The sequence below is a fragment of the Perca fluviatilis genome, chromosome 17 (assembly GCF_010015445.1).
Source record: "Perca fluviatilis chromosome 17, GENO_Pfluv_1.0, whole genome shotgun sequence".
Taxonomy (NCBI): domain Eukaryota; kingdom Metazoa; phylum Chordata; class Actinopteri; order Perciformes; family Percidae; genus Perca; species Perca fluviatilis.
The window spans coordinates 27,899,196-27,919,461 of NC_053128.1; the positions used below are offsets into that span (position 1 = coordinate 27,899,196).

General features: G+C 39.4%; 1 protein-coding gene across 2 annotated transcripts in view; it reads right to left on the reverse strand.

Annotated features, from left to right (window-relative positions):
* The window catches only part of pde8b (phosphodiesterase 8B), a 55,404-nt gene that overhangs the window by 15,112 nt on the left and 20,026 nt on the right, over nt 1-20,266 (reverse strand). For both annotated transcript variants that reach the window (XM_039779687.1, XM_039779688.1), the window contains exons 3-13: nt 15,766-15,956; nt 11,877-11,936; nt 10,926-10,983; nt 10,538-10,626; nt 10,330-10,408; nt 7,801-7,941; nt 7,623-7,711; nt 7,480-7,534; nt 4,638-4,689; nt 3,546-3,623; nt 2,512-2,588 (exon numbers count right to left, since the gene is read on the reverse strand). In XM_039779687.1, coding sequence (XP_039635621.1) covers nt 2,512-2,588; nt 3,546-3,623; nt 4,638-4,689; nt 7,480-7,534; nt 7,623-7,711; nt 7,801-7,941; nt 10,330-10,408; nt 10,538-10,626; nt 10,926-10,983; nt 11,877-11,936; nt 15,766-15,956 — 969 coding nt within the window. The remainder of the gene's footprint in view (nt 1-2,511; nt 2,589-3,545; nt 3,624-4,637; nt 4,690-7,479; nt 7,535-7,622; nt 7,712-7,800; nt 7,942-10,329; nt 10,409-10,537; nt 10,627-10,925; nt 10,984-11,876; nt 11,937-15,765; nt 15,957-20,266) is intronic.

Consider the following 20,266-nt stretch of genomic DNA (forward strand, 5'->3'; position numbering starts at 1 on the left):
AATCTGGTTATGGGCCATAAAAGAACTTAATTCTTGGTGAAAATCCAACATGTTCAACCTGTGGACTGCTGGGGGAGGAAGGAGCTCTACTGAGTGATTCTACACTGGAAGAAACGTTAGTGTTTTAAAGTGCTTAAGGCAAAACTTGCATGAGGGATTTAGTATGAAATTGTTCAGCTGCAGAGGATAGTTTTCCTTTAACCCTTTCATGGGTTTCTCAACAGAGAACATTTGGTAACACTTTACTTGAAGGTATCTACATAAGAGTGACATGACACTGTCATGAACACATGACACAGTCATGACACATGAACCCTAACCCTAACCCTAACCCTAACCCTAACCCTAACCCTAACCCTAACTTCTCATGACAAAAACCGAATGACACTGACTAAAAGAAGCGTTATGTCATAAACGTTTATGACTTGTTTATGTTTATGACACGTTCATGACAGTGTCATGTCACTCTTATGTAGATACCTTCAAGTAAAGTGTAACCGAACATTTTGAGTTGTGATCTGTTGTTGCTAGCACTCTGTTGGTGTATGTTAGACCCCCCCGCAAAAAAATTAATTTTTTTTTCTTCATGTTTTTTTAAACATGCTGAATCAGTCTCCCAAAACTGAACATTTCCACATTTCCTGATAATAAACTCATGTCAATATAATAAATCTCATGTTCTTACATTGCGTATTATATATCAGTATGGTTGTTTGGACATTTTGAAGAGTTTTGAGATGCTTTTCATAAAAAAAATGAGTTTGAGTAAATCTAGAGCGTTCTGCTAATCATGACTAAACAAAGCCAAATGTAAGCACAGTAACAGACAACCCTCACTCTGATGACTGAGGGTGGTGCAACGTTTTGAGCATTGACGTGTAAAGGAAAGACTTTTCCACAACATAGGCTTCCATCACCCAAAAACACTGTTGAGCCGTTGCACCAAAAGATGCGAATGTTTTTACAAAGATTATATTTTAAATGCTGTATTACTCAAGTTTTACACATTTGCCATCCATACAAGAGGCCTGCAATTAAAAATTGTTTATTTGACCTCAATAGATAAAGAAAATAAGCAGATTGTGCATATGAAAGTTTATGTTTACTATAAATGGACGCTTAGTAGAGGCTCATAATAAAATAAAATAAGTGATCAGTTGAAAAATAACAATTGTACTTTTAGTGCACTAAGGAACTAAGAATGAAAATCATTTATAAAAATAAGTTTTCCATTACTTTATTGTGGGTGGGACCTAGGACTGGGCTATATGAAAATAATTATATTTTTTATGGTTTATTTTTTTTTTTATTATTTTTTTTTTTTATTTTTTTATGACCATTTTTTTTTTTTTTTTTTATTTTAGTTTTTTTTATTAAGATTATGAACTTTATGGCCAAAGGTGTGTAACGTCATCACCACCGTCGTCGGGGTGGTCATCATCTGTTACCATGGCGGCAGAGCCTGCAGCAGGTGCTTCCATGACACTATCAGTCATAATGCTTCCTCCTCTTCTTCTTTAGTTTTGGCCTATGTTTTTTTTTTCACCAAGGTCACCAACTGCAATGGAGCGTGCATTATCTTGGCAATCTAGGAGCAATGATTCGCAAAACCTGTTTTTTTCCAGTGTAACAAATATTTTCCGACTTTTATTTTGTAGTAACGAGTAACTAAGATGCTTAGGGGAAATGTAGTGGAGTGAAATTAAAAGTTAAAAATATAAATAATGAAGTAAAGTACAGATACGTGAAAATTCTACTTAAAGGTCCAATGTGTGGGAATTTCTCCCATCTAGCGTTGAGATCATATAACGCAATCAACTCTCTTGCGCCACGCAGTTCAAAGTACGTATTACAGCTACGGTAGCCTTCACGCTTCAAAAAGCCGGTCTCTTGCTCTTTTCAATCTCCTTTTTCTTTTTCTGGGTGAAGAAGACTCCTGTTCCTGAAATTTGGATTTTGAATATGTGTGGTCCTCCACGTTTCCTTCATTAAACTTGCCGGGGCCGGGAAGCTACGATACCCATTAGCAGCATTAGCAGCACCAGTGAGTTTATCATGTGACAGCGAAAATGCGAAAGGCGGAGCAGTATGTCCTGTATGTCCCTTACCGGCTAATGTATTTCAAGATGGCGCATGAATATGGAGCGTCTACCCCAGTTCATGCGAATGCAAACGTAAAATTTCAAGCCAAAAGGAATATTTGGAATTGATGGTGAACAACTAAACACGTTACACACTGGACCTTTAAGTACAGTAGTGAAGTATTTGTACTTTGTTACATTACAACACTATGTGGAAGTTAGGTAAAGGCAAATAATAGAACAGCTAGAACAGTCTGGTAAGTGCAGGAAATTACATCACTTTACTCATGCCTGTAAAACCAGGAAAAGACATCACTTATGTCATATCACGATATTTGACATCTATTCTCATATCACAATATCGATTTATATTGATATATTGCCCAGCCCTAGTGGGACAATAAATAACTGAATGCTGTAAGCAGCGTACCTTGGTGATGGGAGCCTCGATAGTCATGGAGTGAATCCTGGCGACGGAGGAATATCTTCGGTTCTGTAAACCGGAAGCTGCAATTAAAAGAAAATAATGCTTTTATGCACCAAGATAGTGGGGCGAATTGATCGACAGCCCCTGGGATGATATGCTTTTGTCCCGATTTGATTCTTTCACAATACACGGGCGCCGATTCGATTTATATTCTGATTTTAATTTATTGCGATTCTAGAAGCATTGCAATTCGATAGTATTGAGTATTGCGATTTTCCTCCCTTTTTTAACAAAAACAAAAGCTGAATAATACACTTGTAGACACAATATATATATATATATATATATCATGACACATTTCTAAAAACTAGTTGTTTTCTTAAAAGAATGCACATCACACATCAGTCAGTCCGTCTGACATTTATTTCATTTGTAAAAAAGTACATGACATGGATTTTCTGCATTTTCTGCTTCCACTCTGTTTTGCTGGAAATTGATATGATGTAGTCGCTGTACCGTATAAACAGAAAATATTAAGGTCAATCATTGATAACAAAAAACATTTATTAAAAAAATTTCGATTCTAGGGAAAAAAATCAATTTTAAAAATTCTCACAAAAAAAAATCATTATTCATACGATTTTCCCCCCCTACCCCTAATAGTAAACATACCAAAAAGGAGAGGAAATAAAGAAAATGTAAACATAGGGCAAATGTTAATACAAAGATAATGAAGGAATAGAAGAGAAAGAAGGAAAGTGGTGGACAAAGTAGCACTCAGCCGCTGTGAGGAGGGAGGTATGTATAATGTAATCAGCCCACGACTTCTCTCTTAAGGATCTCTTTCGTTCAAGTGCCAACCACAACACAGTCGGACTCACCTCCCCTTTCTTCCTTTGTGTTCTAGCTTGTACTTTGTTCTCTACTTTGTTAACATGGTTTTCTGCATTATCTTTCCTACAGAGTGACATAAACTGGAGGCCCCTATTTCCAGACCGAGGCCCAAAGAAAAGGTAATGCTTTTTGAACGGTCTTACCGTCACTACTGCGAGAGCTGAGTGATCTGGCATCAATAGAATCTTTCCTCCTGTCGCGGTGACGTAGACAATGGCAATCTGCAGAGGGGCAGAGGGACGTAATGGACATTAAATGTACAGCCCGTTTAGACTGAAAGGGATGAAGGGACAGAGTTACACTGATATAGATGAGACTCAGTGCTCGGTTTCTTCTGAATCACTTCTACATGTTGCCCCCCCCAATTTGTACCTCCCATGTATCATCATTACATTCAAGCCACAAGCTACCGCGAGCGTCTGAATCGGACCATCTGAACACACATTCGCAATAGCTGTGACCCCGTGCGCGCATGCATCCACGCATGCATGAATTAACATATACAGTACATAACCTCACAGACACTCCATGTCAAATTTCAGCCTCCTAGGGCGAAAACTGTGGCCGCCAAAAGGAGGGGAAATTCAACAAAATCAACCACCAACAGACAGAGCGAGCTATAGAGCCGCTCGAAACCCTGAAGGACATTTAACAAAGATTATAACTGTTCCGATAGTTATTTACAGGAGTCTCACATACTTTTTTTAGCCATATGGATGAAAAAAGATGTCTGTCTGTTGATTGATAAAAAAAAAAAGTTGCTCCGAATCCAGGCCAACAGAATTGAAATATATCCTTGCGCTTTGTCCATCCACATCTGCACATGCATGAATATGCCCATCTCATTATACCAGTATATGCGTAAGGTCATTTGGAAATGTTGTGAGGAATGTTTCATGGGGGAAATAGGGAATACATAAATTCTTGTGTGCCAAGGCCAAAACAAGAAAAAGAAAATGAAAGGACTTGAAAAGAATGTTTAGCTTTTTTAAACTAACTGATACGAGGTTAAAGAAAATAAATATAGTATACATTTCTTTATACTAACACACCATTTAAATATCAACGAACAATGTTATTAACTGATGTACGCAGTCTAATTAGTTTAGTCTGGTCAGATTCGGGGCTCCAAAGCTCAGCTCTGTGATTCAAATGTAATGGCAGTGTACATTCGTGAGCGATTAAGAAACCCTGTCAACATTAAAGAATGTGGTGTTAAGGTGGTGGTAAGTTACCTGACTGAGAATGTTCCCCGCTGCATCTCTCCTCCTTGTTGAACTTGTGGACCTGACAGGCAGAGAGAGAGAGAGAGAAGGAGTGGATTAAAGTCGAGGTTTTGGACAAGGACCAAGAGTCGCTGCTGGCTCACTTTCGCTGTGAGGAACATAATCAGCCTGATTTCCTGCTTCCCACTGGCAGGATTACTTCTGTTGATTAAACCACCCAACAGTATATAAAGGATTTAAAATGAGCACAACCTTTAACCTCTACAGCAGTAAAATGCAACGCACACATTAATGCTGCAGGAATATTAATCCAGAAACATCAGATATAATAGGAAAATACTGACAGGGAATATTTACTGCACAATGAGTCATTTTCATACTTTGAGTATATTTTGCTGATACATACTTTTAGTTAAGTAAGTTTTTGAATGCAGGAAGTTCAGTGTAGTGGTAGTACTTTTATAGTACATAAGGATCGGATTCCTCTTCCACCGCTATCAGCAGGTGAGGAGCTGAGCCCAAAACAGAACGTTAGAAGTGGAAATCAAACACCAATTTGTCAGATTATGTCTAATTCTGATAGATTTTATTTTGCACGAAAAAAAACAAAAACATTTGCAGTATCATCGAACTTAAAAAATTAAATCTCTCGATTATATTAAAGAGCTCATATTATACTCATTTTCAGGTACAGGTAAGGTAAGGACTACTAGCCAGTCAGAAGCAGAGTATGAGGGGGTGCCACGCTAGCAGCTAGGCGAGCGTGATAACTGTAAACTTATAATTGTGTTACAAAGCGACGCAAAATGATGCACCAATAGATCTGTTTGGAGCAGTTTGTGAACAGTGTTTTCTGTTGGAGATTGTAACTCCCTTTGGGGGGGTACTTTGGGCTTTTTCACTTTGTAAACCTATAACGTGCACAAAAAAGATATATAACACAATAAAGGAAAGGGGAAAAGCCAAAAAGCATAATAAGAGCACTTTAAATAGCTGCTTAAAATTCACAAGAATGATGCTTTATAAATGTTATGGTAAACGATGATGTCACAAGTTTTTTTTTTTACATTTTATAACTGAACTTTACAGCACTTTTCACCATGATCGTTAAATACATATTCATGCAGGTGACAATTGGTACAGTACATCCTGTTAGTCACACTGAGGTTATGTTGATATGGATTAGAAGAGCCGGTTTAATCCGGTTACATAAGATTTTCCTCACCCAGTGACTCACTGCACCTTTACATCTTGCTGACATTGCACCATCCACATTTATGTTACGGTCAATGTACTCAAACACATGTATTTTTGAATTTACGAAAATCTGAATTATTTTATTGTGATACAGCGAAGGGTGTCCCTGTCAATTACATACATTTTGTTTTACTCAACATAACTCTCACAGAATGCTCCTTTTCTCTTTATACAACCCCCACACACACACACACATTGAAGTCGCTTGCTCTCAGGTCTCCTGTGTTTCCCATACAGAGTAAATAGGATTAAGACAGTATAAACACTTCTAATGACATACAAGGTTGCCAGGTTTTGCTGGCTACATCTTAATGAGCTTCTTGGGCTGCAAGGCACAAACAGACATCTCAAAGAACATCTTTTGAATTAACTTGACTAAAGCTGGGAAAGAGTTGAAATTATGATGGCCCTTAATTGAGAGGGAAAGACAAACAAAACTGACCCTAAACCTGCTGTAAGTCTGGAGTGCTTAGACAAATACTGCTAACCAAACAAGTCAATGAAATGGAAACCGTGGTCTTCAGCCAAACGTCTGGGTGGGAATAGATGAGGAATAATGTGTGGTTTTAAGTGCTCGGAGGAAAATCCTGACCAAGGATACAGTATCAGATCAGTGGTATCCTGAGAGGACCTCTGTGGCCTTGGGTTTTCAAATAGTGAAGACGCAGTGCCTCACCACGTGATTTAGTTTGAAATGTCATCAAATACTAAACTTTTGTTCCTACTTTGCATCATATAATGTGATGTTGAAAATGCATTAAAAAAGGGGACACCCTGATAATACCATTTTGTTTGACGCTGCATGATTCCGGTTGGGGGGATGACTTTCGAGAATGGGATCAGTCGCTGCCATGTCTAAGGATTCCCAATCCGAGGCAGGAATGAATGCCATTTGAATGCCATTTGGCAGGCAGACGCCTGACTCACCTTATGTCCACACGATGAAAGAGAGCAATGAGCTACAGCTAGTCTCCGTGCTGCTTTGCCCGCGGTATAAATAGCCCTGGCGCCTGGCTGCTAGCCCTGCCAGGCCTTAGTGGGGGATCCTGGTGCTTAGCCATAGCTTAGCATAGTATGACGTTATTGGCCTGGAACCCATCTGAGAACAGCGGCACACCTGCTTCAGAGTCAGTGTGCACGCTGCTCAACAGAGCTGGAAGCCTGTGAGGCTACATATCCTGTTGAGGTATTTAAATCTGACACTTACAGCCTACAGTTCATTTGAAGTATTTATGTAACACTTACTGCCAGCAGAGTTTGCAATCTGTGTCTGAGTCCAGTTTGGACTCTATCGTTTATTTCTCCAACAGGCTTGTTTGGGCCAAGTTGTGCTGTAGCATTAGGACTGCTAATAGACATTTGTTCAAACTCCACAACAGAATAAAAACAGCTGTTATCTTCAAAAGTGGGTTTAGAAGTCTTAGTCTTTTAAATTATATTTTGTAGCAGCATTTCTTTCTCCAAACAGCTGCTAGTATGCTTTTAAACTTGGGATTTATCATTTGAGTTTGCAGTTTGAGATTGCAAACTCAAATGATAACTCATTAGCATTAGCATTTATCTGTGAAACACATTAGATCATGACTTGACTCACCTGATTATTGTTGTCAATATGAGGTCTCTTGATCGCCACAAAATGTCGAATCTTCCTGTTGGAAGCGAGATAGGAGTCCGTCAGTAATTCAGATTTCTTGGAAATGAACAGTAAGCACGTTGGGTTGATTAATATTAGCTTACCCTCCTTGGCCGATGACAGGTGTGATCTTCACGTGTTGCTGTATACTGTCGCCTGACTTCTTCCTGGCGTAGTAAATGCCCTGCCATTCCTTCAGAGACAACAGACCAGTCAGGCAATGGTACAGCTGCGTCTCATTTCACAGTTGGGTAGATGGATTGATGGATGTGTGAGACTCACCTTTCCTTTTTTGATACAGGTGTTGATGGTGTCCAGCAGGTCAGCTCTGTTCTTTTCGCTCTTGGGGAGTTCGGTCAGTTCCTTCCCGATCAACTCCCCCTTGTGGTAGCCCATCATCCGCTCAAACGCTGGGTTCACATACTGGGACAAAACCAGGATGACGTAGAGTTAGAGAGTAGAATAAATAAATAAAAAACACCTGCCTGCCAGGTACCAGCTTCTTCTTTTCTTTTTTTCTTTTTTTTTTTACTGTATATAGTTACCTCATACCTCTTTTTAATACACATTCCATAGTCTATAGTAGAGTGTCTATCCAGGTACATCACAAACTAAAAAACCTATAGCTCCCATAAGGTTAGGCCTAGAAGTCTGGAATTGTATACAGGTGTGGTTGACAAGATGTAGAAGGTATGTGGTGATTTGCATAAAGCATGTCCTATCTATTGTTATTAAAATATGACTAATTATAAATGACAACGTGAGCCATGTTTGAACTGATGTAGATTAGCCTGTGTTATAGCCACATGATAAGGAAACACATATTCAGAAACTAGAAGATGCTACCTTTCAAATGCAGCCTCATACTGTACATGCATTTTGGCCTCACAGGTTTTTTGTTTTACAGTTTTTTTTCGTTTGCTAAACGACAGCGGGCACAACTGGAGTCACATGTGCAAAACTCTAAACTACAGTCTGCACAGCAGCAGTTCATGTGGACCAAACTCTAGTTCGTTTTTCATAGCTTGAATACAGTTTTCAAAACACTACACACTTATCCCATGGCTTTAACCACAACGTGCACAGCACTCTGGATTTACAGCACTTTGTTCAGATGCTAACACACTGCTGTCAAAACTGTTAACCACACATTCAAAACAGAATAGATTTCAGTCTGGTGCCTATCAAACACTGCTGATTGCAATTTTATCTGAAAGCCTAAGCAGGTGTCTTGTTTTAGACTAGTTAGTGAACATATATGGTATTTATACAGAGAAAGCTCAGAAAGCCTTTTTTGTATACAAACACCAAATAAGAATGAAACAATTCTACACTGTACTGTTTGAGAGAAACAGGTAAAAGAGCAAAGATACCAATATGTCCAGGTAAGATGTCTGAGGTTATGTACACAGCTATAAAAAAAGTGAAAAATACTATATCTTTACAATAGTAAAACTGCGTTCTTACTGTTTTTCAGAAAGAAATGGAGGTGAAGGCAATGGAAACACGACACTCATTTGTATTTAGAGATGATGCAGACATCCAATGTGATGAAGAAAGCTGTAATATTATGTACCTTTAGTTTTTTTCCCCAGTAATTCAATAAATTACTAGAGACAAAATACTATATTGAAGTAAATTTGCCACATGATGCTGGAGAGGCAGGATTACTCACACTATTCTTTGGTACTGTTATGTACCTTTAGTTTTTTTCCCCAGTAATTCAATAAATTACTAGAGACAAAATACTATATTGAAGAAAACTGCAGATTTTCATTCCTTCTTGATTACCTTACGTAAAAATTTGGTATATTATACAATATATATATTTTCCTTAAATATAACTATTGAGTAGTGTCAAGTCACTCAAATTGTTCAAACTGTAAAGATGAGAAAGTTTGTAATTTCTGTATTGGTGTTTGACGCTAGTGTTTTTTCTCTCAGTGTGTTCTGAGTGACAGTGTGTGTTATCTCAGTGAGGATTGTTCATAGTGTTTGGCTGCACTGAGCCTGTTTTGAGATGTGTGTGAAGAGTTGTGTTGCTTGGATTGAGTTTTACAGGTGATGTGAACTGTTTAGCTCAGGTGACTGTTGGTAGTGCAGACTGTAGTTTGAGTTTTGCACATGGGGCTTCAGTTGTGCCCACTTTCGTTTAGCAATCGAAAAAAAAACTGTAAGCGTTTCCATGTAGTAATTCCAAAATAGGCAAAAAAATTCCATAAATGGTGTGTTAAAAAAGGTTTTAGAATCTCGTAATATTCTTTAGTTTTCTTATTGTTGACAAATCCAACGCAAAGACCAAACCAACAATGAATTGATACTGCTAACAGGTATCGCCTGTGTAGCCAATGCCTGATATAACCAATTCTTCTGAGCCAGAGAGCGCCATTAAAACATCAATTAGCCACACGGTTGCACTGGGTGACATGTTCGTTCATTACGATTCCACATTCACCATCATGCTGCTTTAAATAGGCGCAAGTGCATTATATCCTGAAATATAAGCTGAAAATAGTCCCCAACAAACGCACTACTTAATCCTGTTTGAGTAATGTTTACTTATAACAGCTGTTTTTACAGTAGATTAAAAAAATAAAAACAACTATATTTGTGATTTTTTTTTTTTTTAAGATTTGCCACAGACAGGATACGGAAGTCAGAAAGTATTGAGAGAAGGATGAAATATATTATTGGCTTTGGTCTTTTTTTTATAACAAAAATATAGAATATGACCAGCACTTTAAAGGAAATGTTTGACATTTTGCTCATTCTGATTGTGTATTGATTCATGTGCGTGTGTATTATCCCTACCTGTATTATGTGGTCCTCACTCGTGATCTCCACAGCCTCCTGACATTGCTCCAAAGCGGTGAAGACAGAGTTACAAGCCCTGTGGATCAATAAAGCCTTCAACACGAGCACTTTATATATTTGTCTGTGCATGTACGTTTGACTGCATGGTGTGTGTGTGTGTGTGTGTGTGTGCGTGCGTGGCTAAGTTGTTTTTCCTCTGCTGTACCTGAGTTTGAACTGGCAGCGCACCTCTCCATGTTCAATCTGTATGAGCTCATTGTAGCAGGCCGTCACACTGCTGTTCTCCACAAACCTCTGGAGGCCAAACAAGGTTAAGTGTTGTTTGAAGGAGAAAGAGAGACAGGGGAGTGGAAAATTGAATGAGTCAGGATTTACTCAGTAGCAACTTGTTTTGCAACCTCTTACGTCACTTTCACACCATCAAACACCGCTGACAATAAGTGCCTCCTTCAAACACGGGCAACATGCTGCTATTTTAGTGTCTGAACTCTCCTAGAGGCTTTAGTAAAAAAACAGCTATCAGAAAACCAGGCTAACTCAGTCAGTCTGCTATAAACACACAGTCACAAGAGAAGGCAAGATGTTGGACGTACTCTGCTAAATCCTGCACAGAGGAGAGGAAGAACAGATGGCTCGTCCTGGTCAGCCGGTCTATTCATTGACAGAAAATAATTATTACCATCTGAAACCACAATCATTTTTCAGAAAATATACTTGTAGAGGGCCACGCTTATATGGAAATGTAGATTAAAAGGCCCTGAACACTTATTTTCTCAATCAGCTTCTTACTGTGAGCGAATCTACATTGGCAACAGTATTGTCTGCCAAAGTTTTGGTTATTTCACATTTCTCTCTGATCTTCCAACTGGTTTTAAGTGTGTGGGGCTCTGTTGGAAAAAAAGGTGATGTCACGTACTTCCACGCACCACATTGAAATCAGAATCTGGTGGGTTGTTTGGTCACTCTCAATCAATGATCAAATAATCAATGGTAGGTATTGACTGATACAGTTTTTTTTAAGGCCATTACCAATACCGATTATTAGTAGTTAATGAAACCGATATGTGGAACATGCATTAGCTGTACAGTAAAAAAGAAAATCTTTCAGTCAAAATTAACAATTGAAATGTTACAAACTCCAACACAAAAGTTTCTTTAAACGCTTTAAGCAATTAATTAATAAAACTGAAACTTAATACACAGTCAAAAAAACAAAAAACAAATATAGCTTCCTGAAGTTGTAACGTGCCAAATGTTTGTTTGAAGGTGCAAACCTTACAGAGCTGTAGTGGAGCCAAAGTAGAGCACTTTTTAATGAATTAACTTCATTGGTTATCAGTCAAATGCAACAGTGATACAGATAAATGGCCCTGATAATCGGCTAGGCCGATCATTGGTCGATCCCTAATCGATGGGGCTGTGGCGATAGATAATGATTTAACAGACATTTATTTAAATGAAAATCTTTTGAGTTTTCGATTATTACTTTAAGGCATTACTGCGCAAAACACCTACAACACAGAGGATATTAAAATCCAACTTACTTTTGTGGCACAATGGCTAGAATAACTGTATTTTCGGAGGGCTTTGTCTCGCGGATCGACCTGGGAATGAAAGAAATGCAGAAATGAAAAGTCAGCAGGAGTTCATTTCATCCACACTGCGCACATGAGACGGGTCTTGGACTCAGGTACAGGTTCAACATGTGGGCAGATTGGGGGTGATGTCATTGCCACAAAAAGAGGAATAGAACATTTTGGTGCTTTACACAGACACACCAAAGACAACATGTGCTTCAGAGGTTCGGTCACAAAGCCACAACTGCTGGCAGGACGTACAGGAAAGTGGCCCGGGGGTGGAGGAGGAGGAGAGGAGACAGTGATGGAGGATGAGGAGGAACAGAGGGAGCAGATGAGAAAAGAAATAACAGTGACAAGGAAAAGGAGTGAAGGAGCAACGGACAAACAGGGAGCAGCTGCCAAACTGTGGTAATCAGGAGACAGGAGAGACAAATGAGTCTGTTCCTTTACTTGCGGAAATAATGAAGCACTTATAATAAATCACTCTACAAAATATCCGGCGGTGGCCTTTAGTCTTTCAAGGAACTTTGGATGGGCTAGCACTGTATCGAACAATAACTAAAGCCAAAAAGTCTGCTAAAAATCATGACAGCAATAAACACAGAAGTAGTCTAGCTAAAGATGAAGAATATGCACTATATCACAGGCTGAATACCAAAACTGAAAAACAAGGATGTTTAAAAATCAATAAAAGCACTTTACAGACCTTGTAATGTTGTCTAGAGGGTATTCACACAGCATTAAGACAACCATGGGACACACATTAAAGTCTTCGAGCCATGGGAATCCCCATTGAAATGCTCTAAACACAAGTCCTTTGTTCATAGATGAAAAGTTTTCAATAGCAATATTGACTTCAAGAATTTGACAATGCCAGTTCCTAAACAATACTTTTTTTCATACCAATTTTATAAAATCCATTTTAACAAAAACAAATTACAACATTACAGTAGAAATCTTTTTTGTTATTTTTCAGCTCCTTTACACCTACACTGTAGTAAAGCCTCTCAAAATACAACAACACACGTGAGCCCCGTCTCTGTGAGTTACATAGTTTTTCCTGCATCTTGGTAGAAGCATGCTGCATGCTTATTGGCTCACTAACGCTGATCAGATTTACTCCTTAGGTACTGAAATTTGGTATTGAATGGAATTGAATATTGAATTTTTTCAATGCTCAATACTATGGAGGCCATTCGGTTGGTGCCTAAAAGTATCCCAGTTCTAAAAATCAGAGATTGATTATAATTTAAATGTCACCTACATGTGGGAAGAAAAATGTGTGTTTAAGATGTACCAATTTGTGAAAAATTTAGGACTAGAAAAACTTCCTGAATAACTCTTGAAATGGCCATGCACACCAGAAAGTAACAGGGGACAAACTTAGCACAGACCAGTAATGCCAGTATGAACTTAACTTGACACCGTGCAAGAACAAGGAAGGACTGAGGTTTCTGAAAAGTGGCCAGTGGGGCTTTTTCTGTGGAAAAATAGGACAAGAAAGAAGGAGGAAAGGCTTCTGCAAGTGTATTACTCTTGGTTCCCCTGGGCCACCATCCAGCTTTCATGTCAACAAACAAACTTACAATTTGTCGTTCAGACTCACTCAAGTGGAGACTCTACTTCAATGGCCACTTATGAACTGTGACATCCACTGTCCACTGCCTCTTCTTCTTAAAGCAAAACACTGAACTGAGCAACAGTTACCAGACTAACTCAGAGTGCAGTTTCAGGTTGCAGATGCCTGTGGTGCCCTCAGGTAAACACCAGATGGCACCAACAAGCCCTCGACTGCAGCGTCCCAAAGCTATTTACAGCAGAACTACTTTAGACAGACTGAACTCTGGACATTCTTGTATTTGTAACTGGTTTTAGGTACAACCCTCATAATTTAAGTTTTGATTGTTTTTTGATTGAAGTGAAGAATTACATGATCGGTGTTACAGGTAATGATCTGAACCTTTTGGCAGATGAAGCCCTTTCAAACTCTTTGTTTAATGTCAAACTTGTTGGTCTGAAAACAGCAACAGTAAAGAAACCAGATTACTGTGCCAGTTCAAGTTCTTTAAGAAATCCCAGTACAATTTGATACCTAAAGTAGACATATTGGAAAATATGTACAGTCTGTACAGTAAATATAAAGCTACAGCTAGCAGTTGGTTAGCTTAGCTTAGCTTAACATAGAGACTGGAAACAGGGGGAAACAGCTATCCCGGCTCTGTCCAAAGGCAACAAAATCCACAGACCAGCAATTCTAACTAACACATGACAAACTAGAAGGGCACTCAAGGGTGCATACCTCGGCCAAGGCCATGCTCTATCTCGCATTGTTAATGGAAATGAAAAAATGATCTGTGTATCTGTCCCGTGATTCAGATCTGTTGCAAAACTCAGTGGGTTCTTTCTTTGCCCATTCAACAAATTTACCAAGTTTCATTAAATTGCGGCACTACTTTTTCCATAATCCTGATGACAAAAAATAAATAAACAAAACCAAACCGAAAATATAACCTCCTTAGCAGTGGTAGTTACGAGTTTTGTGGGTGTTTGTGTGCCAGACTATATCTTGGTTGGCCGTCGTTTAATAAGTGAGTTTTAGAGGAGCTGGAAAATAGAATTCATTTACCTTTTGACAGAGGCAGGCTAGCTGTTTCCACCCATTTCCATTCTTTGCGCTAAGCTAACCGTCTGTATCTTCATATGTACTGTACAGACATGACTGTGGTATCAATCTCTTCATGCAATTCTCAGAAATACTACTCCAACTATTACTTTAAAGCTATAGTGCATAGTTTCTGTCGCCCCCATTAGGAATTCTAGATAATGACAACAAAACTGTCGCTGTGTCCACATGATACAAGCCTTACGTGATCACACACCTCTCCTCCACGCAGTTGCTAGTAGCCAAGGAGGACACGGAGGATTAAAAAAACATGATGGAATCTTCAGAAGAGGTAATTATCTTCACTCGAGTTTCTGCGCGGGAAAGTCACTGGACGACACAATCTTCTGAACATAGACATACTGAGAAATGTATAAAAAGAGTGAGTTGTGTGGAGCTTATAGTCTTAATAAGCTTTGTATCAACTCATTTGGCAATGGTTTGAATGTAATGGACGTTTATTAATATCAAAAAGTTACGCACTAAAGCTTTAAGCAGAGACGGTTTAGAACCGAGACGCCCCAACTCAGAGTCGTTTCCAGTATCTGTGTCACGTGGGCTCCGCCACAGCCACGCCTCTTTAGGAGACTAGCGGCAGGTCCTGAATATATTGATTCCAACGGGAGAAGTGAACATGAACACAGATTATGAGTGATTCCTTTGCCCCACAGTCACCAAAGTAGATATAGGACCCATTTTTCACAAGCCACATATCTCCAGAACATTCTGACACTAAAATCGCATTTTTTCAGACAAGATCATCAGGAGAAAATTTATTTTGTTCAAGACGTGTTTGTCTCAGGGCCAAACTCTCGCAAGATCTGGCAACACAGAGAAGCTAACGTCAGCTAATGTTCGTGAATGCCCTAACAAAACTAATCTCCGTCATGCTAAATGTTTTTAGCCGTGTAGATATAACGTTAGCAAACATATAAAAAAAATATTAATAAATTATACAAATATAACTTTTCATCCATCCACATGAAGTTCACTACACTTTCAAATGAGTCTCTTTAGGAGACAGGAAGTGTGTACTATTTCATACCACTGGCGCTGCCCGAAATGTGCCATCTTTAATATAGAGGATCTTTACTTTAAGCAACCTTTGTCAGAGGAGACATTCTCACTCAAAGACAAAATAAGAAACAACCGCACAGAAGCAGCGACAGCAGACACAAGGGTGAGGCTCACCTGCATACAGCTTCGGGGTCAAAGTAGCGTGAGTGCCGTCCATCAATGACTATAATCTCATGGTGCTTGTCCAGGAAACACTCGACGGCAGACTCGGGCGTCCGTGTGATTTTACATCTGAAGCCAGCACGGTCGCAGGCCCACCAGAAGGCATCGCTTTGGCTGTCCTCCTTGGCGAACACCAGCAGGACCTGAGGAGACAAGGAAGGAATGGACGCCTGGGTGAGATAGTGCTGCTACTACGGTGATAATTATAGGATATCTATGTTAGTAGGTCCCAACGACATTTACTACTCAGACAGGACATTCTCCAGAGCAGCAGACATCCAAGAACCAGACTTCAGCTGCAATATACACTTCTGACACCAAGGCTCCAGTCCTACTAGGGTTACTGACATTTATGGGCTTGAAAAATACAGTAACTGCTCCAACTGCCAAACCTTTAAGACCTAAAAGACGTATATTTGCGATTGGATTGTCAGCAAGAGATATTTAACCCTTAAACACCCACCTCTCTTTTGAGAGTAGACTATTTTTTAACATTGGCCAGACAGGGCATTGTATCTGGAACATTTTTACAACAGGGTGTAGATTTTGAAGACAACCACGATGACAAATTTAATTCCAATACTTTTGATAGTGTGGATCAGCGTGCAAAATTAACTTCTTTTTTTTTCCACTGGCCACATGGCTAGTGAATGTTCAAATTCGACCAGCCACTCAATAGATTACTATTGTTTCTTTGGCTGGTTAGTTAAGCAAATCTAACGGCCTCTTGCATATTTTACCATATTTTTAGCTGGTGGATGGTGCTAATTTGGTGTGGCTTAGATTGATGGATGCATGAAAACCACAAGCATTTTGATAGCTTATCAGATGTGTCAACATGTTAAAATGAATGGTTATGAATACAAATAACTTTGAATTTGATATTGATGTAGATGGCATGTTACAAAGCCTCTTACTGACAGAGAATTAAAAAGAAATATCAAAACCAGAGAAAAATAAGTGCTGGTGAAGTAAAGAAATGGTAAAGTAAAGTGGTTAGCTTTGTTGTCCTACAGCAAGACAGTCCTGGTTATGAATCTTTGCCTTTTTTAACAAGTTTTGTTCTTGGAAACAATATTTATAGGACAAAAACATGCTCTACTTTTCTTCCAATCCACTGACCCTCTCCTTCACCCTCTGGACATATGGTCGTTTTAAACACTGCAACTGGGTGACAACAGTGTAAACATCATGTCTTCTCCTCGTGAATTATTCCTTCAATATAAACTGAGAGGCACATAATCACAACTGAGAGCTGTGTTTTACACCAACAGACATGAAGCCTGCAGAGAGCGGACTCGTGTTTTCAATCCCACACTGTGTTTTGACCACGAACACACCAGCCACCTTTGGTACAGTGGTGAGGAAACGCAACACTGTAAGAGACAAATACTCTATCCCACACACACACACACACACACACACACACACACACACACACACACACACACACACACACACACACACACACCTGGGCTGCAGCCAGAACCAACAGTACTCAACTCTGCCTCGCAGCAGCATCACCTCCTGACTCCCTCTAAGGACAACAAAGGATAGAGTGACAGAGGGAGTGTATGGAGGTGCAGCAGAGAGAGAGAGAGAGAGAGAGAGAGAGAGAGAGAGAAGAGAATACGTGAGCGGGTGAAAGAAGTAGACTCCCCACACTTCTTGTTTTCATTTGACTAAAATGGAATGAGTCTCTGTCTGTCTGTCCTTCAATTTTCTCGACAACTGTTCATCTGATCGACTTCACACTTAGCGGCTGTATTGCTAAGGACCCATGGAAATGCAGTATCGATTGGGAGCTTGAGATCTATGGGACATATTTATTAGTAGTGTATTATGTACACTCAATGCTGTTTTAAGCCCCCAACGTCTCCTTCCAGGCAGCGCTGCAACCGTTGACTTCAAGGCACCTAACCCTAACCCTAACCATAACCATAACCATTGCCTAATCAACTTCAAGGCAGCGCTGTGACCGTTGACTTCAAGGCACCTAACCATAACCTTAACCCAAACCCTAACCATAACCATAACCATTGCCTAATCCTAGTGCCTTCTAGACAGCGCTGCCTGGAAGGAGACGTTGGGGGCTTAAAACATCGATAAATGTTATGTACACACTATGTAGTGTACTAAGAGGAGATTTTTTTTAATAACTTAAATTCAGAGCAGATGAAGAGACCGGAGATGTTACATTGTAGCAAACTCAAACATTTCAAGCGTCAGTGATGCATTGTTTTCAGTATGAACGCTTTTGTTCCCGGAAAAAGCCTGGTACCAAATAGCTAGTGGTTTGCAAATGATGCGTATACTCTAGCATTTCCACGGGACACAACTATGTCATGGCAGGTGTTTTGCTCAGGGCCCAAGTAAGTGCAGTGTCGAGTGGGAAGTTGTTTGGAAGAGCAGCTCTCGAGAAATGTGCAAGCAGCAATACCACAGGCCAAGCAATCAACCCGTTCTAAACAGGCATTTTGACCAGGGTCTGCGTTAGCCATTTTAAAATCATGAATTCCTCCAGACCTGGAGATAGCACAGACTGGAATATAGAAAAGAAAAGATGAGAACGGCAGAAGAAGAAGATGTAAAAGAAGAAGAGGACAGAGGGAGAAAATGAGCTAGTATTGGTGAGTGCTTGTGAAAGTCCACAGTCTTTGATCCTGTGATGGCTTGTGTAACCATGGCACTGCTTTGTGTAACCATGGTGCTAACATGTGAAATTCCACACACACAGCACCCAGTCCACCCTGGGACGACGCCGGCTGCACAGTTCTCTGACCTGCCACCCAAATAAGTCACCAGCAATGAGCCTGGTAGGAGGCGCTGTTGGTCTTAATACCCCAACTGATGTGCACACAGTCAAACACATTTAAAAACATGGCTGCACTCCATCACAGCGCCATCACGTCTGTCTTAGAGACACACTTCCCTGGATATAACTCACTGTCTATGATACACAAATGAATGTACATTTACACAATTACCTGAAGCAAATACATCATTTTAACTTACGCTATCGTTCAAAAGTTTGCAATCTTCTGCCAGGAACTCTTGATTGTGTCCAGTCAGCTATCTGAAAGGAATACTCTATATTTCGGAATCTTCTTTGATGCTTTCAGGTTGCAGAAAGTCCTCTTTACAAATAGAAGTAGTTTTGTTTCGTACATGGAGAACAAAACGCTGTACAACGGTTTACCCAGACTGACAATTGAAAGGGCAGAACGAGACAAAGATCCCTCTGAGCAACAGCTGAATGAGAAGAGAAGAACTCAGCAGTCATTGGTTAAAGAAACTGGAAGCTTAGCATCAAAATATGTGCAGATTTAAATGGGAACCACTTCCTGTTTCAGTGTCAAGTGTACAATGATGCAGCCGATAACAAGCAGGAATTAAAAGGCAACGTGTTGCTTTAGCAAAAGTCCTCTTCAAAGTTCACAATAGAAATATTGGAGTAAAAGGTATTTGGGGGAAGAAATAGTTCCAACAGTATTCTTCTGTCATGCAACACTGTGGGAACTAAATAGAAGTTTTAATCATTTAATTCTTCTCCTTTTGGGGCCAAAACTATTTCAAATGGAAATAATACACTTGATGTCTAAATAATACAGTTTTTTCTCTCTATTAAAATAGCCAGTATTGAAGGAAAGATATCAATATAACAGGTGATTTTAAACTTTAGTGTACGTATTTAGCTGCACAGACAACACAGTCACTTGTTGGCTTCAGGCTGTATATGAAAACACATACAGTTAGTTGGCACAAAGACTTCTCCCTGAGTGCTGCTGCGAGTTCACTCACATTTTCAGAGTTCAGAGGTTAATCCGCCCTGTTTGTACACGCAGGCCAGATGCCATCTGATGTCGGGAGATTCCCAAACACAGAGAGGCGTCATTTGGGCTAACTGGCTTTGAACACGTTATCTGAAGGAGCGTAACAGAGTCTGAGTGTGTAAGAGACTATATGACGGAGGAGATCCTGTGTCAGGATTTAGGTTTTCATGTTGTTGTGTAACACACTGTACCTTCAGGGCACTCATATAAAAATATGAATAAAATGTGTGAAGAGTGTGAGCTTAATTTATATACAGTAATCCACCTGTCAATACGACGTTCGTTTTCTTTTACGAGTAATTTTGAAACTTTAAGAAAACTTTGGACATGATTTGCTTTCTTTATTGTGTAATTTATACATTTTGTTACATAATATAACATGTATGTTGCATAACATGTTAAAAATATATATATTTTAACTCAAGGTCCAAAAGGTGTTATCGAAAAAAGTCAGCAGCCATTTTGATAATTGATGAAAACACCTTTGGACTTTATTGATTAAAACAAGCAGTTTGGAATATGTTAACATGAGCTGTAGGAAAACTGTAATTTTCACTATTTGTGGCATTTTAAAGACAACCGATAATTAATCTAGAATAGGGGTCAGCAACCTTAACTAT